This window comes from Gymnoscopelus braueri (assembly GCF_963280865.1).
Source record: "Gymnoscopelus braueri genome assembly, chromosome: 15".
In the NCBI taxonomy this organism is placed as follows: Eukaryota; Metazoa; Chordata; class Actinopteri; order Myctophiformes; family Myctophidae; genus Gymnoscopelus; species Gymnoscopelus braueri.
Genome location: NC_137620.1, coordinates 18,271,892 through 18,297,247, shown reverse-complemented (window position 1 = coordinate 18,297,247; position 25,356 = coordinate 18,271,892). Strand labels below are relative to the sequence as shown.

Below are 25,356 nucleotides of genomic sequence, written 5' to 3'. Positions count from 1 at the left end.
CCTCCAAACACACCTGATTTTAATTACATAGCTACTCCGTTCTCATTCAAGATGGCGTCCAGATGGCGTATTACTCATTTAAAAAAAAGAATTAGGTCAGGAATGAGCAACGTAGTAACAAACATACTTCTGGGGAAGTACCGTTTCAGACTGAAACTTCAAAATAAAATGAGCAAAATAGCCACCAGGTCTTAAATGTGGCTGGAAGGCCAAAATATAGGAAAAGGTTTGACATGGTTTCAAATGAATGATTGCATGGCCTCCGTCATGCTACTCAGAGAACAGGGTATACGCATGCAACCTAAAGTGTTGACTTGGTGACATTGGCGCAGAGACGTACAAACAACCATTGTTTCGCGGTACCTTACACAGTAAAATCCTCGGTGTTAGTGTATCCATTTGTAACCCAGAGAGTGTACAAAATGTAACCTAATGGACTCTTATGGGTCCCTTTGTCATTCTCAGAGTTAAATTAACTTTGAGTAATTTACTGTGTAATGACAAGGTAATAAATCATGAAATTACTTGGCCAAAATATGGATTATAGCACAGCCAAGTGGGTGGCCCAGTGCTTAGAGAGACAGTTTAAAAGGTCACAGTTGAGTTTTGACACTGACTACAGCTAATGCAAGACAGGATCCATCTCTAGCAACATACTGCACATGTCCTCCTGGTGTAATGTCTTTGAAAAACACACCAAATCCCAGTTTGCTTTAGGGCTGTCCTCGCCTAAATGAATTCTTAGCCGACTAACCACTTAAACCCACAGCATCTGTGTTGTGGGGAAAGCTTTCACTGAAAATAGCCGATCGGCTTGTCGATCGGCTATTTTCAGCTTTCCCCACAATAGAAAACAGAAAAGACAGTATAGACTAGTATAGAGCCCTGAGGGACTCCGGTCAACCATATGGGGTTCAAGTGGCTAATAATCTGCAGGACTTTGTCGAGTAATCGAAAAAAATTGCAGATCTACAAGCTCATAGCACGGCACTCGTGCCGCGCTATGAGCTTGTATATCTGCTATTTTTTAATAGCCAAAGAAATCTTGAAAGAAAAATGACACAGACGCGTTCCTGGTCGTAATGGATTAAAGGGTTACTATATTGTGAGTTTACAAGAGATGTGGTCATGATTTTTCAATAATCCATTCAGCATGAAAAGAAGCAGAACATGAATAATCGACTAACAGAGTCTCAGTCAACTAATACAAATTTGGTTGATTCCATTGCTTACTAACTGATAAGTTAGTGAACTTACTATAGGTATCATAAACACATGGAAACAAGTCCCCAGGAATTTGTTGTGTTATCCGTTTAGTTATAATGTCTTACTGTACCACGTGCTGTTTACATTTCTGACTCAGTAAGTATTCAAGCAATCAATCAAAAACATGACATAGTATGGCTGCAGCTGTTGAGGAAAAGTGTTTGAAGTATACTGTGTATAGAGTAATACGCATGAAATTAATTATGAGCACAAATATGTTGCTTACAGTTTATGTTTATTAACGGATCCCCATTGGAGACGCACGAATGAGCCTCTAGTCTTCCTAGCGACACGTTTTGAGCTTGTCGATCTGCTGCTTTTGCTAGTTTTGAATTTGAGTCCTGAAAAGTAACAGTTTTGGACATATGAGGTTTCCACCCGACAGAGACTATATAATATAATATAGGGTTTAAGTGTTTCATAATATGATGCGAACAATACACAGGCTGCTTACTTTGTGTGCCTCTTCATCACACGTTGCTGTCTCTGAGATACACACACTGTATACACACATCATTTACACACACACACACACGCACACACACCACACACGCACACGCACACGCACGCACACGCACACACACACACACACACACACACACACACACACACACACACACACACACACACACACACACACACACACACACACACACACACACAAACACACATACACAAAGGTGCACCACGCTAGCACAAGGTCGATGTGTCATTCACATCAACATTCTCCTCCATATTATTCGATGTATGAATGCACATGCACACACACACACACTGCACACAGATGAATGCCCTGCATGTGCACACAAATATGCAAGCATCTCAGACATATGGATGCAACACCCGTTCTTTATCACACTATCACTTCCATCCAGCTTCTCATATTGTTTATTTCATTTTGCACGCACGCACTCACGCACGCACACGCACGCGCACATACATACACACACACACACACACACACACATACACACACACACACACACACACACACACACACACACACACACACACACACACACACACACACACACACACACACACACACACACACACACACACACACACACACACACACACACACACACACCAGCAGTGGTGGAAAGCAACTAATTACATTTACTCAAGTACTTTACTTGAGTGCAATTTTAAGGTAGTTTTACTTTACTTGAGTATTTCCAATTTGCAATACTTTTACTTCTACTCCACTGCATCTATTACACACACAACACACTAACCACTTCGACCCTATATTTTGTCTTTTTGAAAGTAGCAGATCAACAAGCTCACAATGTGACACATTGTGTGCTTGTAGATGGCTATTTTCAAATAGACAAAATATAGACTTTCTGCATAAGGAGTACTTCCTACTTTTGGTAGTTAAGTACATTTTGTTACCAATACTTTTGTACTTTTACGCAAGTAAATGATAAATTCCGGACTTTTACTTGTAACAGAGTATATTTCTACATTGCAGTGTTGATACTTTTACTTAAATAAAAAATGGGAGAACTTTTTCCACCACTGCACACCAGAGACATTGCATCGGGGCAAACTGTGTTTCATTGTCGCTGAGTGAGGCTGCCGTGGAACGAGAGTTGAGAGTGTGAGTCATGACAATAATTCTTTCCATATGTGTCTGTGTGACTGCTGTGCAGAGAGAGAGACAGAGAGACAGAGAGAAAGAGAAGGAGCGGGGAGAGGAGGAGGAGTAAAAAGAGAGAGAGGTAGCGGGCGGGCGTTGTGAAGAGGAGGAGAAAGAAAGAGAGAGAGAGAGAGAGAAAGAAATTTAGAGAGAGACAAGGGGTGGGCGTGGGAGAGTGATCGTGGCTTTCATTCAGTGTGTGTGTGTGTGTGTGTGTGTGTGTGTGTGTGTGTGTGTGTGTGTGTGTGTGTGTGTGTGTGTGTGTGTGTGTGTGTGTGTGTGTGTGTGTGTGTGTGTGTGTGTGTGTGTGTGTGTGTGTGTGTGTGTGTGTGTGTGTGCGTGCGTGCGTGCGTGCGTGCGTGCGTGCGTGCGTGCGTGCGTGCGTGTGTGCGCGTGTGTCAGAAAAAGAAGAGAGGCCTCAAGTTCCAGACTATAGTGGACCAATTGAGAAATGGAGGTGGGGTGGGGTGGGCGAAGGAGGAACACTGGGGGACATTGAAAGACAGACAGGGGGGGCGTTGGTGTGTGTGTGTGTGTGTGTGGGGGGGCAGTTATAGTGTGAGTGTGTACGACCGACGCGATACAAAGACGAGCACCGACGATGTCAAAACATCACACAATGCATTGCAGTCTCGACTGCTACCTCACTGGTTCTCAACATGGGGTCTGGGGACCCCCAGGGGTCCATTGAGGGGGCCCCAGCTAAATGATTGATAGTGAGAAACCAAATGGACCTTTGCGGGTGACCAATTTGTACACGCTTAGAGTTAAATTAACACTGAGGATTTCATGGCTTTGATTGGGGTCCCAGAGATGGAAATTGTATCAAATGGAAGACTGTGGCCTAATGCATATAAAACTGGGGGGTCTTTAAATTAAAAAGGCTGAGTATGACTATACCCTATAGCTTCACAGACACTGAAACAAATCCTTTATGGGTCCATTTAGTTTTTCAACTCTGAGATAAATCGACACTGTGGATTCTACTGTGCAGACATCAGACAAAATCAGACAAAACCCCCCCTTCCCTGGAACTCAACAACCACGAAAAATAAGAACAGGCAGAGAAAGTGGGCGATTAGGGGCTAATGAGGGGAAGACATTGAAACAGCAAAGAGAGAGAGAGAGAGAGAGAGAAAGGGAGAAAGAGAGAGCAGGGAGTGATGAAAAAGGAGGCTGAGCCAGGAATATAATCTGATCATGTCTCGTGAGTCTGGAGGGCACGGGGGGGGGGGGGGGGGTTTGAGACGTGGAGGGGAGAGGAGAGGAAAGGAGAGGAGAGGAGAGGAGAGGAGAGGAGAGGAGAGGAGAGGAAAGGAGAGGCCCCTCCGCATCAGCCAGTGATTTTTATGTGGCTGCATGGGAACAGCTGAGACACAGCAGCAGCAATGGTGGCGTATAGAGTATGAGTATTTTAGTCGTCTTTCCACCCAGGCAGACAGGGAGAAGGTTGCTGGTTTGATGCAGGAGTCAGGACTGCTTAAGGTGGGTGTAGCTTATGGATCAATGTTCTTTTTGTTTGTTTGTTTGTTTGTTTGTTTTGTATATAGGCCAGTTAACCACTAAAGCCCTATATTCCGTTGCATGTGTGACGAATAGGGAAAATAGCTGATCTATACCACAAATCGAGGCATTACAAGCTTGTAGATCGGCTATTTTCACTATTTGAAACCTTTTGGCCAATCTGGCACAGACCTGCTAAACTGGCCCCTCGGTTCTATACCTCCTAACTGGTTTTAACTTATGGCACTCTGAACCCTTCGCTGTACTGTGTGTATGGATGTGTTGTTCAGGCGACCAGTATTCACATAGCGTTATAGCAGAGCGCTGTGAAGGGGACCGTGTTGAGTTGTGTTGTCCGTAAGCCAGGGAGTTTGTTTTCACGGTGGCCGGCCGCTCTGACGGGTCGACTTTCTACACGTTTCCATGTGACTCACTCATGGCTATTCTGTGGTTTATCCGCTGTCCTCGCGCTCTGTCATGCTAGCTAAGCAGTTTGACACTGACAGAGAAAGAAAGAAAGAAACATTGTATACTGTAACTCACTGTGTGTGAGTCATATGTCTGACTTTATTTCCATTTGTGTGGCAGGCAGGCAGGCAGGCACACCCACGTGAGTCTGTGGGTTTGTCTACCACTGAAGTGTTTTATTACTGTTAGAGAGAGTCTAGCTGACTGTTATGTGTAAATTGCTCTTCATTGCCTGTGGGAAACAGTTCAAACAATTCATATAAGTGCTTAGCAACTTTCAACTTGGTGTGCCTATTTTGTGCATGTCATTGTAGGTGACTTTCTTTGAAGATTGTCAAAACATGTCGAAATGTCCAAAACATTTAAAAATACCAGATCTACAGGCTTGAACGCTTGTAGACTGGCTATTTAATATTATATATATATATATAGGACATATAGGACTAAAGTGGTACATTTAAATATTTTGTTACGTGTAATTTTTTGACCAGCTCAGTGGCCTTGTGGTTAGAGTGTCCGCCCTGAGATTGGGAGGTTGGGGTTTGATTCCTAAGTAGGGTCACACCAAAGACTATGAAAATGGGACCCCATGCCTCCCTGCTTGGTACTCAGGATCAAGGGATGGATATGGGGGGTAAGTCCCTGTGACATACTAGCGTCTTGTCCAGGGGGTGTACTTGTACATCAAGCCGCCTCACGCTACAGAAACAGGAGATAAACTCCTGCCCCATGGGCCACATGGCTCGGGAACCATTGAATCCCAAGGCTACTTACACGTTGAATTTAGATCAGGGGTCTTCAACAGTGGGTCCGGGACCCCTATGGGGTCCTCAGAGTTACTACAGGGAGTCTGCCAAATCACTTTGTGATAGGAACTTTCTTTTTTACATTAACCACTTGAACCCTAGCATCCCTTTTCTGAAGAGAACTTTAGCCAAAAATAAGCTATTTTTGGCCAAGAGGTTTGGTGTAGAGGAGGAAAAAGAGCAGACCAAGTACACAGCCAAAGGTCAAGTTTACTAAGTATTGACGGTAGGGGTGGGACGATATATACTTCCTCCCGCGATAAATAATCGATATACTTCCGGAAAAAAATAAATAAAACATTTTGTGATACGTTTTTTTCCGACTCTGTATTTAATTTGTGTGATGATGATTTTGAACTGTTTGGTGCTATTTTATGTGTTTATGAATTGAATACAAGGACTATCGTGATATATCGTTGGTGAAATTTCATGCAATATCGTGATATCGCAATATATCGAATATCGTGATATTATTGTTATCGAGGGCCTAATATCGCCACAGATATCGTATCGTGAGATACCCATATCGTCCCACCCCTAATTGACGGTTTAAGTGGTTAAATGTCTGAAAATACAGTATATGAAGCTATCTATGAAATCTATGAAAAAGTTTATTCTGCAACACAATTGTTGTACATACAATATGTACTGGTCCTCTCTTCATCTCTCTCTCACCTAAGGGGTTCTTGGTCTGAAAAACGTTGAAGACCCCTGATTTAGATGCATATTAGATGCCAGTTTAGCAGCTACCCATATTAGGGGCTAGCTACTGTCTGAACTTCACATCGCATCAGTGTAATAAGTTAACACGCTAATGATTCATCTCCGTTTCCCAGTTGTATGACTGGTTGTCCTTCTGTTCCTCCCTTCACCTGCTGAATGAATGAATGAATGAATACCTCTTCAGCTGAGAGAGTGGCTCTGTCAACAGTGAACAAATATGCTAACTGGTGAAATTGGGATGATTTGGGAAAACGCGAGGATGAATGAACAGAGGCTGTGTGTGTGTGTGTGTGTGTGTGTGTGTGTGTGTGTGTGTGTGTGTGTGTGTGTGTGTGTGTGTGTGTGTGTGTGTGTGTGTGTGTGTGTGTGTGTGTGTGTGTGTGTGTGTGTGTGTGTGTGTGTGTGTGTGTGTGTGTGTGTGTGTGTGTGTGTGTGTGTGTGTGGCCTGCCTAAGCTATGATGACATCTGTGTCTCACAAATTAACTTTAACTAGTGGGGGGTTGTTGGGAGTATTATAGGCTTCTAAAAGAAAATGTGTGTCAAGCCCTATTAAATAACCCTGGTGTCCCTATTTTGGGCATGTCATTATAGACGAAAAGTCTCAAAATAGCCTAGGCCTATAAGCGTAATTTATACTCCATTGTACGCGGGGGTGGCACAGCAAGAAATAGCAACACTTTCCATGCAACACTGTTGTGCAGCAAAGTATAAATCAGTACTGATTAAAAAAACAAACAGTGCTGGATTTGGTGAGGTTCTACATCTGAATCAACTTTGTTTGCGTTCGTTTACGTGCGAAAAGAGTGACTTTGAGAGCTGTTTCACCATGTCAATTTCTAATCAATGGAGCAATTATTTAAAATGTCTTGTCCACCGTTGGAGTTACATCATGGCAAGGTAACTACACAACTCAAACCTCTACCAGTGGTTCTAAGTGGTCTTGGCCTTTAAAGTGCATATTATAGCATTTAGTAACCATTTGAAAGCATTTGGGTAAAGCAGCAGGGCAAAGGGAATGTATATAATTTGACTAAAATAAAAATAAAAATAAAAATAAACTCTGTCTCTCTCTCTCTCTGTCTCAGTCTCAGTATCTGGGCTGCTTGTTCCTCCACTCCGGCTGGCCCTTGTGTCTGGGAGAGAAAGTGGTGGTGCAGCTCTCCACCCTGGACTGGAGGCTCCTGCGCACCACCGACTTCTACCTGCAGGTGGTGCCCTTCTCTACGCGCTGTCCCCGGCTGGCCCTGAAGTGTCTGGCCCCGGGGGGGCGCACCGTCCAGGAAATCCTGGTGCCCGAGTCACAGCACCCGCTGGTGTTCACCACCGAGTGGCTGCACAGCGTCAACAAGGAACGGGGGCACAAAAGAGAGGGTGAGAGGAAGGGTTTTCACCTTCATTAATCCGAGTAGTATACCCCTCTTTTCTTTCTCATGTTCACGCTTTTATTCAGCCTTGTAGGCAAAATATACATTTAGTATGATATGAAAAACAAAATCGACTATCACAATATTTTTGACCAAATACATTGATATCGATTTTGTGACAATAATATCGTATTGTGATTGTGACATTTTTTAAATATTGAAAATAGCTGGTGTCCCACTTGAGACCTGCTATTTTTTTTTATGTGTAAGTGTAAAATGCTGCTTAAAATGTCAGACTTAATTAATTAATTAATTGATTAATACCAGGAAAAGACATATCACAACACTGACATATCATGACATTACAATATCTAAAATCCCAGATGATATCCAGTCCCATATCACGATATGGATATAATATCGATTGCCCGGTTTCTCGAATGATGCAAAATGTATTTTCTCTGACTCTATTCTTGACACCTTTCTTTTGTCATCTTCACCAGTCGGAGGTGGTCTGGACACCTGCCTGGTCAGCACGTGCGACGGGATCGCCCGCCTCCCCTGGAAGGAGGTGGTCTACCCTAAGTTCGTCCACGACCCCACGGACGAGCTGATGTCCGCCCACGAGGGGATGCTGCCCGGCCGCCTGCCCAGCGAGGGGGGCAGCAGCCTGGGGGTGGGCTGGGGCGGCTCCTCCTCCGGGGAAATGGACTCCTGGTCCTGGGACGAGGAGGAGGACGAGGAGAACTTACCGCCGGACGGCGTGGACTCGGAGCCCGCCGTGCCGCGGCGGAGGCGGAGCGAGGACGGCCTGGGGCGCATGGGGAGGACGTGCCAAACGGACGGGGAATACGTGGAGCTCCTGGAGCCCAGGGGAGGCCCCGACGGAGGGGCCGACCCCCGGCAGAGGTACCTGGAGATGCACGGGATCTGTAAGACCAAGACGCTGCCGCTGTGCCGACGGAGCAAAACCATCAAGCTGCGCAGGGGGAAAGCCTGGGGGTACGGGAGGTTAGACGGCACGGTCGGGTGTCGCGCGGTCCTGGGCAGCAAGAGAGACGCAGGGACCCCCAGGACCGATCCGGCGCCCTCCGGGCCCCCGCCGAGGTTCACGGCCTCGGGCAGAGCGAGCAGGTCGTGTTCCTCGTCTCTCCACGACTCTGATGAGGGAAATAAAACAGGCGGAGGCCCAGAAGGCCTGGGAAGAGGGGGCCTTTATTTTGAAGGTCCCTTCAAGGAGAGGAGACCCGGGGTGGGCAGGGAGAGGGACGGCAACGCCCCCACGCTGCCATGCAGGGACAGCCACGGCAGCAAGGATTCTGGAAGCACTGACAGTCTGGCGGCGAGCGAGGCCCGCGATTTGAGCGGTCTCAAGGCGCGTGTGGAGGGCCAATCAGATCACAGCTCTCAGTCTGACTCTGTGTTCGAGGAAGCCGATAAACCACTGAATGGAGACAGCGATGCCACTACGCCCACTTTAGACGAGCCAGAATGTGGACTAAAAGCCGGGGGGGCGTTTGTCGGAGTTCCGGGAAGCGGAGGGAATACCGACGTCCCCTTGGTTACTGGATCTACCACAAAGGAATCTCAGTGCGGTAGTGAAGGGGAGGCAGGTGACTCCACGGAACTTTCTGGACCAGGTGCTGGTTCTGACTCAAAAGACACCTTGATAAAGGAAAGGGCTGAAGGAAAGACAGAAGATCGAGTTGGTCCGAAAGGAAAGGAGGTCAAAACAGCAGGACACAGAGCACCGAGGTACTGTGAATCTCACAACACACACACACACACATCCATTCTGCAGTTTTGTATGGAATGTGGTGTCACACTGCTATGCAAAATTGATCTGCGTTGCACATTAATCACATGCGCTCACTCAGCAGAAGATAGCAAAGCACTGTAACTGAAAAAAAGACAAATCTGAAACTAATGTAATTTCTTCCTTTCCATTTACTGTAGGTCTAACAAATGGGCATGATGCACAACATATGGCCGTGCATTATGGTCTTGATTGAGTGCATTTCTTCCACTTGTTTACACATGCGGCTAACAATTATGCTGCCTGTTTCTTCAGCTGCATGCGGCTAAAATGCATACATTGGGCTGCACAAGATTTCAGACAATAATGTTTCCCAAAAGTGCACGTTATTGCGCTATAAATTTGACAAACCACAAAATGCTAAACAGCCCAGAGAAATTACCAATAGCCTTGGCCATAGCCAGTTAGTATTTTGTTACCTTTGATCAAATCACTTTTTATAGTCGTGCAGTCATCTCAATGCAACATCTGCACAGTGTTATACGCTATATTGGAACATTAAATAAGCCATCACGGACAGAATCAGAGGTGACAGAAAGTTGGCTTGTTAACATTTCTGGGAAATGGTGAGGAAAAATGTATGCACTACTAAATCAAAGCAGAAGTCTGTGGGCTTGTTAGTGGCCAGTGGTGGAAAGTAACTAAGTACATTTACTCTAGTACTGTTCGATTTTGAGGTACTCTTACTTGAGCAGGTCCATTTTTCAAGGTTATCTCAAAGGCAAATATTGTACTTTTTACTCAGCTACAATTATTTGAAAACTTTAGTTACAAGTTACTTTGTAGATTTAGATGCAAAACACATAAACCAATTAAGCCCTATGTTATACTTTTTCTTTTCAAAAATGGCAGATCTACAAGCTCACGTGTCGCATTACGACGTGTTGTGAGCTTGTAGATTGGCTGTTTTTGAAAGATTTTGGCAAACTTTTAAAACTTTTGAAACATTCTGCATAACCAGCACTTTTACTTTTTGTATTTTAAGTATATTTTGATGCCAGTACTTTTGTACCTTTGTAACATTTTGAATACAGGACTTGTAACAGAGTATTTACACATTCTGGCATCGGTACTTAAATTAAAATAGGAGTGCTTCTTCCACCCACAGGTTAAAGCTCGTCAAACATTTGCGTCAGAATAGAGCATCTGAACGTAAGCCGATCCGTCAGATGCGTCCGTTTCCCACCATTTTCCATAATATCTTCTGGGGCTGTGGGCAATGCCAACAAAGTGCCGGTTTTCCGGATGTGTAGTTTGTTTGACTAGCACTATTTTTAGAATTGAGGAATGCACGCAGTGTGCCCAACACCAAAACATACACGTGGAATATTAAAAAAAACATTATGCATGGGCTCAGCAATACGAAAACATTGTGAGAGCGCACCTTGACAAACATGACAGCATTGCATTACGTTGTTATGAATAGAATTAAGATATGAATTACATCAATACATATGAATGACACATTCATACTGTATGGTAGAAGGGTGCAATTTGTGACAAAGCACAGAGGTGTTTTGTTTTTTGTATCCTACATATGTATATAGGATGTGAAACTAGGACTAATAAAAACAGTTTCAACTACTTCTCATTACTATTTATTAAACTCAAGCTCCTCAAATTGGGGGGAGGGGGGTATTCAATCAGTAAATTATTATACTATTATAAAGTATTCAGGCCATTCATCTACAAGCAGATGGGCGCCAAGATGGGTCAACGCAGGACAACATCTGTCCCTTTGGTTGGTGCCGGCCACTGCCGTGTCATGGTTCACCCATGTTGAACCCCATGCATCTGACTTCACACACTTCAGCTCCGTCAACACAACGCAACGGGACCTCCTTCTTCCCCATGTAATGGAAGTGAACGGCACTTCCTGCCATCCGTAGCTGACAGGAAGTAGCTCTAGGGCCCTGCACACATGACTTCACTCATACTTTTACTTTATGTGTTTATTTGGACGGGACGTCAGTAGTACATAGTAATGAACACGGCAACAAAACGACAGCAGTAAAGTTGGAATGCAGTGTAAACACGTAGAGTTAGCAAGGATGCAAATTTCCATCCGTAGTCCCAACATGTAACAATAACAAGAGATATTGCAGATAAAAAACTATACGTGTTTCTGCCATGTAATCTCAAACAACGGAAACCACAACAAAACAACGGAAAAAAACATGACAATACAACAATATATGTGTTAAAAAACAGACTACAATGATAAAGATAGATTGGTAAAATAACAGCAAGGTTGTATGTGCAAAACTTTCTAAAGAGTGATCACAGGTTTGGTTCTGTAGTCAATTCTTAAGGTGATGCTTCTCTAATGGTCACCACCACACCTGGTGTGTGTTGCAGGAGGAAGAGGAAGGGGAGGGGAGCCAAAGGGAGGGCCAGGTCTGGTGGCCGTGGCAACCAGAAAGCTTCCAAACCACAGGCCAAAGCTGCTCAGCCGAGTTCCACTCGCTCCTCGGCCGCAGCGCTGCCAATCACAGAGGACGACCAATCAGAATGCGCACAGCAGCACACATCAGCAGGCGGGTCCAACAGCGAAGAGAACGCTGCGTCTACCGAGGGAGCAGAGGACAGTCAGCCTTCAGGTTCGATTATACAGAGTTCATATAACACAATACTGCCTTCATACAATAATATCTTGTTATGATTTTTTGTCATGTGTAATTGTGTTTTCGTTTATCTTCTTAGCGATCATTATTTTGTTCGCTTCTTTTGAATAGTTGAATAATTGAGAAGTGCTTTTTTATTATTGTAATATTTGTTGTAATCTTCTAAATCGATTAGTTTGATTAACCACTTTCAAGCCCTATTTTATGACGGTGTCACGCAATAATACCCAAAAAATTGCAGATTTACAAGTTCACAATATGTCGGATCTCAATGCGTTGTGAGCTTGTAGATCTGCTATTTTTGGTGGGTTTAGAAAATTGATCATTAAATAATGTATTAAGATTCAATCTTCATTAAGATTTTTTTTATTGTCATCTATTAAAATTATTAGTTTGATTAGCTATTGCAACCCCTAAATGTCCATGTGTATTGTATTCTCATTTGTCTTTCTGCATCTATCCACAGAAACCAAGCCAGAATGTTTACCTGACTCCCCTAGCCAATCCCTATCAAACGCCTCTGCGGGTGAGGCGGAGTCAGAGACGTGTCCCGACCAATCAAACGGCCTTTCGTCCAAAGAGCCTCCTCTGCTAAGGGAAGTTGAAACGGCACTTCTCCAATCAGGGAAGCTCCAGTTGACAGGTCAGTTTCCTGTGTTTGTGTCGTTAAAGGCATACATAGTTACACAAATTACATAGTATGTAACTTTGCCCTGTATTTACACAACAAAACAAAATATACATTTCGTACCCATCATTTCCCACTATACCAGCAGTTATCAGCCACTGGAGTAGTGTGGTGGTGTTGTTTACCTGCAGAAACACACCGCCCACTCGCTGTATTTTCTTTGTTTTGTTTGTTTTGTTTTGTTGCCCAAAAACATCCCAGTCTAACAAAACAAACAGAGGTAAACACCACCACACAACTCCAGTCGTTGATAACTGCTGATATAGACAGAAATGATTGGTAAACAATCTATTTCATTCTTTTGTTATGTAAACACAGGGCAACGTTACATACTATGCCTTTAACCACTTAAACCCCAGCATCCGTATTGTGGGGAAAGCTTGTGCAGACAAGCTCACAACATGTTTCAGCGAAAGCTTTCCCCACAATAATAGAAAACATAAAATACACTAGTATGGAGCCCTGAGTGACTCCGCTCAACCACATGGGGTTTAAGTGATTAAAGTAGCTTTCCTGAACGCTTGTGTTTGTCTTGCTGGGTGTCAGCAGAAGCGGTCGATATTATTTTCTCCCAAACAAAACACATCTTTGTCAAGAATGATTTCCCCATTATTGCTGTCTTTGTTCAACTCTCTTCTTGTTTTCTGTCATTTTCATTCCACTGTCTTTCTCCCCGTCACTCCTTCACTCTGCATGCTCCGATTTCAGACGTTACTAATTGAGTATCGGAAGCAGTGGCGGTGCCAGAAATTACATTTTGGCTGGGCGGCAAGTGAAGTTTTGAGAGGGGCGTTTTGAAGTCTGGAGTTGTGCAACCAGAGATTGAGAATTAATGTAACCCTAATGCATGAACATTTGATCCATGTATTCAGCTTACTGTCTATATCTCTAGCTACCACTCCTCTAAATGCACATGCTCTAACATTTGTTGAGTTTCTATAATTGAAGCGTATTAATTAACCCTTCTTTACAGTTCTAGCTCTCTTCTATTTTGTATGTCCAACATACAGCTAAGAGATGTAGACACAAATCTAATCTCATACTGTATTTATGACCAATATTGATATTGGTACAATACATGCAAAATATGAGCTTGTAGATCAGCTATTTACACTAGTTTACAATGTTTTTTAAATGATATAAAAAATGAATAAAAACGTTTTTGGACATGCAAGGTTTCCACCTGGCAGCGACAATATTTAAGCAGCATCCAACATCCCTGTGTCTGTCTGTCTGTCTATCTGTCCCTTGTCCTCCTCCAGGTACGGTGGACAGGCTGGGACGGGCGCTGGTTGTCACAGACGCACATCTTCCTGAAGAGGGTTACTGTGAGGATGAGCTGGCCCGGGTGCTTGTCTGCTACCACACCATCACCCGGTGAGCATCATCTGTACTCTGCCCGCATGCCATGCATGGCAGGGGAGGGGATTGTAATCACTCCTGTCCTGTGTGTGTGGCTGTGCAGCATGTGTCTGTCTGTGAACAACATAACTTGAGAGTGGATGGGCGGATTTTCATGAAACTTGGTGGGAATGATCAGTAGACTTCAAAGCATAGCTAATTTTACATGCACATTGACAGTGGGTGCTAGGCCATTTAGATTCCGCACTCCGAATTGATGGTAAAGAAACACTTTATTTGAACAGAGGCTATTAACCTTTGGGTCCAAAAAGTCAAATGTCACAATCAAGGTCACGTGTACAGTATGTTAGGCTCGTTCACAATTGTGTAAACTGTTAATCTAATATTTTTTCCCATATTTGTTTCATTAACTGAATGAGCAATTAAATGGCCTTCAAATGTAAATAAAATATCATTAGTAAATCAGTTTAGTAAAGGAAAAAAGCCAATAAAAGAAAAGTTTGAAAAAGAGAAGAAAAGACAAACAAAATAACGCTTATTCTCTGCTCTCTGTTCTGTTCTCATCCCGGTCCATTAAGCAATTTGTGTCAAACCTGTTTCGTTTGAACCACTTTCTAAAATGCTTTCTAAATTTAACATGATTTGACACGTCTTTAGAAGTCACTGTTCTTGGTTTTCTCCTACCATGACACACCCAAGCTAGATTAAAAACGGCAATCCATAACTTGTATGTCCTACTCTGTGTACCAAATGTGTACCACTCGACCAAGAGGCAATCCCCACTTGGCCTGGGGACAGTGGGGAGACGTTATAAGCTTATGAGCTTCAGGCAGTACTACTTGTCAACCAGCAGGTGTCCCCTACCCGACACCAGGGTCTAAATGTCTCAATGGAAGAGTAGAGAGACCACCTCCGTTATGTATATCGTTGCTGTCGGGCAAGAAACCTCTTATCTCCATATTCTAACTTTTTGTGTTATTTTTTCCCCCCATAAATTAATGCCCTACAGGATAACACAACAGCGTCACTCAAAACTATCAAAAGTAGCCGATCCACAAGCTCAAAATGCGGCGCGAAGCGAATCCCGAAAAGTAGCAATTTTGGACATGTATACAGTATGAGGTTTCCACCCGACGGAGACGATATACTATTAACGTACTCTACCATACAGATAGGTTAAAAGAACGTTTTATTAATTACAATAAGTTTCACACTGCAGCTTTAAACAAACCCTAGAAACCTTTCAGGGGTTTGAGTGTTGTCATTTAGTCAACGTTTCAAGAGATATTTGTTTACTTGCATCCGTTTTATCTGTGAGTGTAATAATGGAGACTTGAAAAGCAGATGTAACCTTTTGCCCATATGACGATATCTCTTTTTGGAATTAAAATTCCTCCGTTGAGTCTAGTTGTTGTTTGGCCCAGTTTCTGGTCCTCTGGGCTAATAATCCCACTGCATCTGTGTCTGTCTGCTTCCCATGATCCCCCCCCCCCCTTCCCCCCCCACCAGGCCTCCAGCCAAGGAGAGAGGTCTGACCGTCCTAATAGACAGCAGACAGGCCCCGCCCTCCGCTCTCTGCCTCGCTGCTCTTAAACGCTTCCAGGTGAGAGACACCCGAAAAGCTGTTTAAAAAAGAAAAAAAAACTCTAATGCGATAAATGTTTGTTGCTTTTGTTTACTCCTCGCAGGTGGGAATATGTTTGTGTGCTTTTACCCTCTCGAGGCCTGATTGTGATTGCTGTGCGTGTGTGTGTGTGTGTGTGTGTGTGTGTGTGTGTGTGTGTGTGTACCTGGTGTGTTCCAGGCGTTGGTTGACGGTGGTCTCGGGTCTGCTCTGATCTTGGTAGAGGAGCAGCAGGAGGCTCCCACTCATAACCTGGAAGGAGTAGAGGTGACCTCACACACTTTCCACACTGTAATCTGTACTCCTATTATCTTATGGATGCCTATTTCACACAACAGGGCACTTCTGGTTGGCTGCCACTGTCTCTGGCTGCACAACGAGCAGCGAAAAGTAACACTTTTCTCACGTTTGCTGCGTGTCTTTTTTGGCTGGTCCTATTCTGATGTGAGGAGATCAGTATTATAAAAAACAACCTTATGTGTTCTGTGTATTTCTCCCCATCGCGAAACAATGACGTCGAACATCATTTGATGTCTTTGGTGACGTCGTTTCACATCATCGGGCCTATGCATTCCTTACACTTGAATGACGTGATATGACTTATCTACGTGTGATATTGCATATCGTCTCTGTCGGGTGGAAACCTCATATGTCCAAAACTGTTACTTTTCAGGATTCAAATTCAAAAATAGCAAAGGTAGCAGATCCGCAAGCTCAAAACGCGTCGCGTCGCTTCGCGCCTCGTTTTGAGCTTGCGGATCTGCTACTTTTGATGCTTTTGTGTGACGCTGTAGTATGATCAAGTAGGGCGTTAATTTACAAATAATAAATAAATAAATAAGATATGGAGATAAGAGGTTTCTGCCCGACAACAACGATATCCATGTTAACATGTAGGTTTAAAAAAGAAGATGTTTTCATAATCTAAGGCTGAATGTCTTCGTTTCTCACTTTCTTTTCTCTTTCCTCATTTCACTTGTCCTCTTGTGTCCTCTTGTGTCCCCTTGTGTCCCCTTGTGTCCCCTTGTGTCCCCTTGTGTCCTCTTGTGTCCTCTTGGTGTCTTCAGGTCCATGTGGTGCGAGGGACAGGGGTCCTGCAGCAGTATGTGGACAAACAGCAGCTGCCCACGGAGATGGACGGAGACTTCAGCCACTCTCATTCAGACTGGCTGGCCTTCCGACTGGTGAGAGAAACAATGCCTGATTTATACTTTTTTTTGCCAGGGGTCTTCAACAGGGGGTCCGGGACCCCTAGGGGATCCTCAGAGTTACTACAGGTGGGTCTCCAAATCTTTGTGTGAGAGGGACTTTTTTTTGTTTATTGCATTAAATACATACAACCCTAGCATCCCTATTCTGAGAGGAACATTAGCCAAAAATAGCACATCTAAAGCTCACAACGCTTTGTAGATCGGCTATTTACAGCAAATAGGTTCGGTGTAGAGGGGGAAAAAGAGCAGACCAAGTACAGAGCGTACTTGGTTTTACCACGTATTGACGGTTTAACTGGTTAAATGTCCTCACAAATACACATTAACATTAACATTAATTATAGTGTTGTCAAACATGTCTATGAAATCTATGAAAATTGAATATGCAACACAATTTTATACATTATGTAGTGGGGGTCCCTGCTTCATCTCTCTCTCAGCTAAGGGGTCGTTGGCCTGAAAAACGTTGAAAACCCCTGCTTTATACATTTTCACAGAATGTTCGCCTCCACCTTACGCCAAATTGTCGCCTATTATGACATTCCCAGAATAGGGCTGCTAGGGGTTCATGTGGTTGAAGCGGCAGCTGTACAATAACACAAACACTGAACAAACAAGAGCTCAAATAATCATAACATTGTCGGATCAAAACAAGACGAAAACAACATGGCTACCAGTGCATGTTCAGCAGATTAACCCATTAAGACCTGGAACTGTGTCATTTTTAGATTTGAGCTAAAAAGCATTATTTTACACTTTGGGCTATTCAAAAATAGCAGATCTACAAGCTCATAGCGCTGCACCGAGTGCCGCGCTACGAGCTTGTAGATCTGCTATTTTTGAAAAATCGTGAAAATGTGTGCAAATCTTTGAATATTTGAATTTTTAAAGCGAACATTTTTAACTCAAATCTTTGAATATTTGAATTTTTAAAGCGAACATTTTTAACTCAAATCTTTGCTTCTGGGTGGTCCCTGGAACAATATATTTTGATGGGGGTCTGCGGCCAAATACATATACTTTTGGGGGTCCTTGACGTGAAAAAGATTGTGCACCACTGATATAGAAACATAAGTTTTTCAGAATACTGTTGAGATTTAGGAGACATGTAGAATCGGCTTCAGGTCTCAATGGGTTAAAGGCAGCGGGGATGAAGGACGCTCTGCTTCCATTGGATTTCAGATGGTACCATCTGGGGTCAGCGTCCAGATGGAAGGAGCTGGGGAGAAATGACTGTTGAAAGGCCAAGAGTGGCCGTATAGCATTCCAGAATGGCTTTGGCATTTACCAAACAGCTTGTACGCAATAGATGTCTTTTGTCCGCGTTTGTTGTACACTAATGATCTGGCAGAGGGGTGGCCTTTGTGATCCTGCACAGTCTGTTCTTGTTACCTGTTTGTTTGTTGACTGACTCCACAAACGACCTGTCAGATCAGGGTCATCGGTGTCCAGTTTAGCCCACATTAAAACAAAGCTGAGTATGCTGAGAGAGAACAGATGCTGTTGGCTAGTTTTACAGACTTTCTTTTTTTTTCCCGCCTCAAATGAGAGCTCATGGTCAACCACTGTGCCTCGGTATTTATAACTATTTACCAGTTCAACGTTTTGCTCTTCAATCACTGTAAGTTTTATGGCTAGAAGTTCTCTTTGAAAAACGATGGCCATGTCTTTTAGTTTTAGACACATGCGGGTATACGGCTACGCATCTGCGTCAGAAGTGTCGTAGCCAATACGCGCCAAGGTATCAAATGTGTGAATTTCCCTTGTTGTCTTGTGGTTTGTGGGCAGTGCCAGGTCTGGTACCATTTTTTTCTGATAGTTTTGTTTGACTTGTTCGACTGGAGTGGTTTGGGTCACTGAAAGAAAGCTACAAACAAAATGGCTGTCAAGTGGGGTCAACGTTGCGCTTCTTTCCTTGGTTGACCCCCGGTCAAAGGTCAAAGGTCACCAACGTTGAAGCTTTGGACACGGCTTCTGAAGTGTATGTGTGTGACCGTGCCCTTAAAGGGATATTTCACTTTCAAACATGTTTGAGGTCATTTTAACGTCTACTTGTATTTTATTGTACTATTTTGTTTTTTAAATTTTCCAAATGAATTATAAAGAATTAATGAAAAAACACGGCCCCCTCACGCAGGACAATATCAGTCATCAGAACCAAGGACGTGTGTTTACATCTAACATGGTTAAACATTTTAAAAGTCTGATAAAATGAATGTAAAACATCTAAATACTGAATCAAGCAACTTAAAAACTGTCTGGGGTGCTCACAAAAGCCAGAGTAGACGTTAAAATGACCCCAAACATGATTGAAAGTGAAATATCTCTTTAAGTTGGACGAAACAGCTGTCACACCACATGAAAGAGATGTTCTTATATAGACCTATGTTTAGAGGCACTGTTTTGGAGGCAACTCACAATGACAAAGTCATAAACGTTCGAATGTGTCTGAACATGTACTGTAATGGCTTCTACAATCATATTGATAAAGAATACACATTCTGAACCTTTTTAACAGGTTAGGACCATGTCACATCCTTCACATCCAAGTTGTGCCTGACATATCTTTACAATTTGTCAAAACAATTGACAAATTTGTCACTCACTCATACAGGTACAAGCAGTGTAATAAAATAAAATACAAAATAATGTAAATCACAAACTCTAACCCTCTTTAAAAACACCCGCAATGTTGAATGTGCAGAATTAGGGGGAGTATTTAGTCTTTCTGCTGAAAGATGTGGTTGACTGGTGTGAGAAGTCTACAAATAAAGTCTTGCCTGTGTCAGTTATATATAAAAGTTAATAAGTGTGAGAGTATTATCTTTGACTCCCAGAACAATAGAATAGAATTAGAAAGTTAAATAGAGGCAACGTCCCTCTTTACTCCAGTTTAGTCGTTTGGTTTTCGTGCTGTCGTCAGTTTGCAATTCTTTCAAGTTCTTCACTTGTTCTCTCTTTTATTGGTTTGTTTGTTGAGGTGAGGTGTTTTTTTTTCATGAGCCTGCAGGGCTTTTTTAATCTCTTAAAATGACACACTATGATTCTTTTTAATGTGGAAATAAAAGACTAAAGTCTGAGGAGGGAGGGAGGGGAGTAAGGAAGAAGGACTTAAGGAGCGAGGGAATGACTAAATAGAGAGGTGAATAGAGATTTCGTCAGCACTAAACAGATGGATGGCGGTGGTTCCTGTGACGTTAAAGGGGTAGTTCACCCCCAAAATAATTTTTTTTCTATTGATTACTGAACATCTGGAGCCTTGAATTCATAGATATTTTTTGTTTTTTGTCACATTCCTAAGCCAATAATTTGATTATAATAAATGTGTCCCCATTGATTCCGGTAGGAGACACAAATGCATTTGTGTCTCCTACCGGAATCAATGGGGCTAAATTTATTATAATCAAATAATAAAGGAAGGAATGCGACAAAAACAAAAAAATATCCATGAATTCAAGGCTCCATGGGGTGAGTAATCAATAGAAAAAAAGTTATTTGGGGGGTGAACTACCCCTTTAAGGTGTAATGGTACTAGTGGGATATTACAGTTTCAGATTGTATCTGTACTCAGTTTAAATGTAATGCAAATAACCTTTTTTTTTTTTCAATTATAAACATAATTGTTCAGATGAAGCTTAACCACGTGGGTACTGTAGATGGAACCTGTTACAACTCAACTAATTGATGCTATTCAACCAACTCTTTTGACTATTTGGGCCTGAGGTGGCGCTAGAGAGGAAAGGCCATGGGGTCACCGAAATCAGTAAGGTTCATCCTGTGGGGACCATGAAGGGGCACCACAGCACATTCCATGTCAAACCAGTCGTTTTTTTGAGATTCTGAATGTTGTTTGGGACCAAGAATGTTGGATAACTGACCGACCACGATGCCATGTTTACACCCTGGTCGGGTAGACACCTACTGGCTGAAACGTAGTACTGCCTGAAGCTCATGAGCGCAATATCAAGATGGGTTTATTTGTCACTGACCAATCTGGGTACCCATTCAGTTAAAAAAAATTGTTTAAAATAAATTCCTTTAGTTTTTGCCTCTGGGGGCTACTCCCCTTTCTTAGTCTCCCGGGTGCTTCTGTGTTTACTCCCAGTAACAACAACACTTGGGCAGTGGTGCTGAGGAGATTCTGCTGTTAGCAAAATCTGTCTTGAGAGATTAGTCCCTCATACAGGGTGCTTGTGCCTGTAGGTGATTAATGAAGCCTATAGCATCCGATCATCCCTATTTTGGGCATGTTATTATGACATAGTCATAGGTGAACATTAAGGTGAAAATTAAATAGCAGATCCACAAGATTACAACGCGTCACAACGTAACACGTTGTGAGCTTGCAGATCAGCTATTTTAGGCAAAGAGATTTGGTGTAGGGGGGGAATTTTTTTGAATAATGGAGATAAGAGGTTTCTGCCCCGACGGCAAAGATATGGGGTTTAAGTGGTTAAACGAGAGAAAGACACAACATGGAGAAAGAGAGACAGAAGGGAAGAAGACAGGGAGGGATAGAGAGATAGTAGAATGTGGGAGGTGGAGATCAGTAGCTGGATGGAGGTTGAGGTGAGTTAGGGAGGGAGGGGTGGTGATGGATGTTAAGGAGGAGTTGAACCTGGAAGGCAGGCAGGCAGACAGGGGGGAGTCATTCAGACAAGTTGGGACGCGATGATTCTATCGATTACTTTTTCCGATTAATCGAATATTCGAGAAGCGTGTTCTTTTAATGTAATTAAAAAGAAACCTCCTATCTCCATATTTTAACTTTTTGTGTTTTTTCGTAAATCGTTGCCCTACGTGATCATACTACAGCGTCATACCAAAGCATGCAAGATTGTGTCTTGAAAAAAATGTCTACTGTATCTATAAGCTTTTACATTGGTCTATCTTCACCATAACATTTTTTTTTGCCTATAATGACACGCCTAATACAATAGAATTATAAATAAATGTTTATGTTTTATGAAATTACAGATTATCTGCCTGACCCTATCGTGACTAAACTTTTTTTTAGCATTTTTTACTATTTTGAAAAACATTTTAAAGTAGTTCAAATAGCCGATCTACGTCGACACGTTGTGAGGTTGTAGATCTGCTATTTGAAATATTTGTATATGTTTTTCAAAATAGTTAAAAAAAAATGCCTAAAACTTTTAAGGCATAAGGAGTTAGGTGGCGCACAAGATAGAGCCCAAATTAGAGAGCAGTAGCTGGAGAGTGGCGTAGGTGAGGCGGGGGGGGGGGGGAGGTGATGGAGGTTGATGAATGTGTTGAGGAGGAGTTGAACCTGGAAGGCATGCAGACACGGCAGGCAGAGGGGGAGTCATGCAGACAACTTGGGACTAGTTTCCCAGACAGTTTCCAACTCTGATGAGTTTGTCTAAACACTGTTTTCCCCGCCCTCTGCTCTCCCCTTAACCTTTCTCATAAACTCACTCCCCGGAGGGAAGTAACTTCTAAAGGAACAGGCCCGATTTCAAGCTGTTTCAGTACCTCCCATGGACTTGGAGTACATTAACCCGTTCGCAAGATTGTTTACACTATATACAACAGGACACGCATACACACGCAACGCGCGCATGCAACGCGCGCATGCAGCGCACGCACACACACACACACACACACACACACACACACACACACACACACACACACACACACACGGCAAGTTGTTAGAGGCAAAACAGTTTGTATCTGTTTCAATTTAGAAAACGTTTCACTTAATATGTGGATATACCCGGTATTTTTACTTGATCCTTCTTTCTATAAAGTTGAACCCTTAAATATTTTATATTTACAAAATAGTAAAATAAAATAGATAAATAAATCACTAATCCCTCTTTTTCTTGCTTTCCTCCTACAGAGTCTGGAGAGTCTGACAGAGCGTTGTGAGAGCGCCCTCTCCCTGCTGGGAGAGGCACTGCAGTCCATGGACTCTGAGCCAATGCCAGAAACTATAACGGTAAAAGTGGTCTTTAGCCTGATGGCATTAACATGAGCAATGTTAGACTCATGAGTCAGTCTCTAAACCAGTGGTTCTCTTTTTTTTCTCCTTTTTTTTTTACCCTTTTCCCTCCACAATTTAGTCGACTCGTTATGCCAATTGTTTCCTCCCCACACACTTTTCTGTCTGTTGTCACTGTTTTTGTACTCTACTGGCTCACCTGCCAGTGAGGAGCCCCCACCGAGAGGACGTAGCACCTCCGTCCTACTCCTCCCGCCCAGCACTCCCCGTTGACCGGTGCCGCCCCAGCCCGACTTGTGGTTCTCAACGTGGGGTCCAGGGATCCCCGGGGGTCCTTGAGGGGGTCCCCAGCTAAATGATTGACAGTTAGGATCCAAATGGACCCTTACCGGGTCTGTAACTCTGAGACCGTACAAATGGAACCAAACGGACCAGTAAGGGTGTGGTGGAAAATATGAAGGGATTTGCTTCCTTGGCCTGTACTGGCAGTGTGCACACCAACACACGGAAGAGCTTTTAGACGCCTCGGTTCCCAAGGTGCCATGCCGTAAGAAAAAGACTCCTTTTGTTTGTCCTGTTTTATGCGTATGTTTGAGGTAAAACAGCAAATAAACATTGAGTGTAGTCTTGGCAACCACTGCTCCAACAAACAGCTGCTGCTACAGTACAGTTTGTTTATTGCTGTCGTTATGGTTACGTGTAATGAGCGCTGATTTAAAACGGTAATTCAATGAGCTGTCCCAATAGACGATAATAACAGACACCTGCCAGCTAATCGGAAACGAGTATTCTCCAAGGACATTGGTCTAGCTTTGATAAAACATATTGGTTGTTGTCGGGCAGAACAACCTTGTATCTCCATTCTCCATACTTCACTTTTCATGTTTTTCTCATAACATAATGCCCTACTTCATCATACTAGTGTCAGAAATAGCCGATCTACAAGCGATGCAATGCGTTGTGAGCTTGTAGATCTGCTGTTTTTACCAGTGCCCCCCCCCCCCCCAACTGATATGAGTCTGTTATGCCTTTATTAATGATGGATTTTAGGGGTGTATGAAGACTTTGGTGGACCATAGTTTACACAGCAGCCATTATACTGAGCTAAAGTAGCAAAAATATAATACCCAATCTACAACTATTTGGGCTATTTTTAAATTGAATGAAAAATGAAATGAAAATTCTTACAAATTATGACATGTTGAAAATATGCCCAAAATGTACATACTGTACATGTTTTATTAAATAGTTAATTGTGATATAAACAGTAAATATCAAATATGTCAGACAAGTATGTACCATATTTTATTCAGTCTGACCAGAAGCAGTGATAAAACATATCCCCCCACCGGCCATAAAAATTACTGACCAGAGGGGGGATATCAATCAAAAGCCCCCCCCAGCAAATCCTAAATTGCATAAATCGGTGGTTCTCAAAGTGGGGCCTGGGGACCCCTAGCGGTCGTTGGGGGGTTCCAGGGGGTCATAGTTAATATAGCATCACAATAATTGTAACCACTTTTTCCATTTATATGTTGGCTATTCAAAAACAGCAGAGCTTTGTAAGCTTGTGCATCTGCTATAGTTTTGAATTATTTTGAAAAATTTCTAACATTTTAATAATTTTACATTTTCTTTTTTTTTTACATAAATCTTCTCTTCTTGGGGTCCCTGGCACAAAACCTTTTTAGATGGGGGTCCGTGACCAAATACATGTCAATTTGGGGGTCCTTGACTTGAAATAGTTTGAGAACCACGGGCATAAATGACATTTAGGGTAATAGGGTTAATGGCACGAGACAGACAGAGGACACAATGCTACATTGCGAGGCCTGTCTCAAGAGGGAAATTATATGAATGGCCTAAATTCCTGCTCATGGGAAATGACAATAATGGGTCTTAAGCGAGGGAATAGCCCACATACTGTACATGCACACAAAAATAACCACAGCACCCCTCCCTCCCTCCCCACGCAGGCCGTGCCCCTCAGCATCGACAAGCACAGGCAACTGATGATGAGCGTCCTGGCTGACCAACGGCTGACCGAGCTGCAGCGGAGGGGCGGTGCCTGGCTGGCGGGATTGACCAATAGCGCGTCTGGACTGGCACAAAAGTCCCCCGACTGCAGGTACGTACTGTAAAGCAGTATTATGTAACCTTTTTTTTTGTGAATACATTTTTATTTTGTCCAATCTGGTAGAGGGTGATAATACGATATAAATGATACAGTTGGGGGTGGTTGTATTTGGTCTCCCTGCTCTTCTATTGAGACATTTAGATCCTGTGT

At 43.1% G+C, this 25,356-nt stretch overlaps 1 protein-coding gene across 1 annotated transcript in view; it reads left to right on the top strand.

The window, feature by feature from the left end:
- arhgef40 (Rho guanine nucleotide exchange factor (GEF) 40) overlaps positions 1-25,356 on the top strand; it is a gene marked incomplete at its 3' end in the record, with an annotated part of 75,491 nt that overhangs the window by 24,242 nt on the left and 25,893 nt on the right. The window contains exons 5-14 of the mRNA XM_080450824.1: positions 7,498-7,783; positions 8,280-9,531; positions 11,951-12,192; positions 12,683-12,859; positions 14,167-14,281; positions 15,776-15,869; positions 16,071-16,157; positions 16,958-17,074; positions 22,968-23,066; positions 25,046-25,197. Of these exons, the coding sequence (XP_080306950.1) occupies positions 7,498-7,783; positions 8,280-9,531; positions 11,951-12,192; positions 12,683-12,859; positions 14,167-14,281; positions 15,776-15,869; positions 16,071-16,157; positions 16,958-17,074; positions 22,968-23,066; positions 25,046-25,197 (2,621 nt within the window). The remainder of the gene's footprint in view (positions 1-7,497; positions 7,784-8,279; positions 9,532-11,950; positions 12,193-12,682; positions 12,860-14,166; positions 14,282-15,775; positions 15,870-16,070; positions 16,158-16,957; positions 17,075-22,967; positions 23,067-25,045; positions 25,198-25,356) is intronic.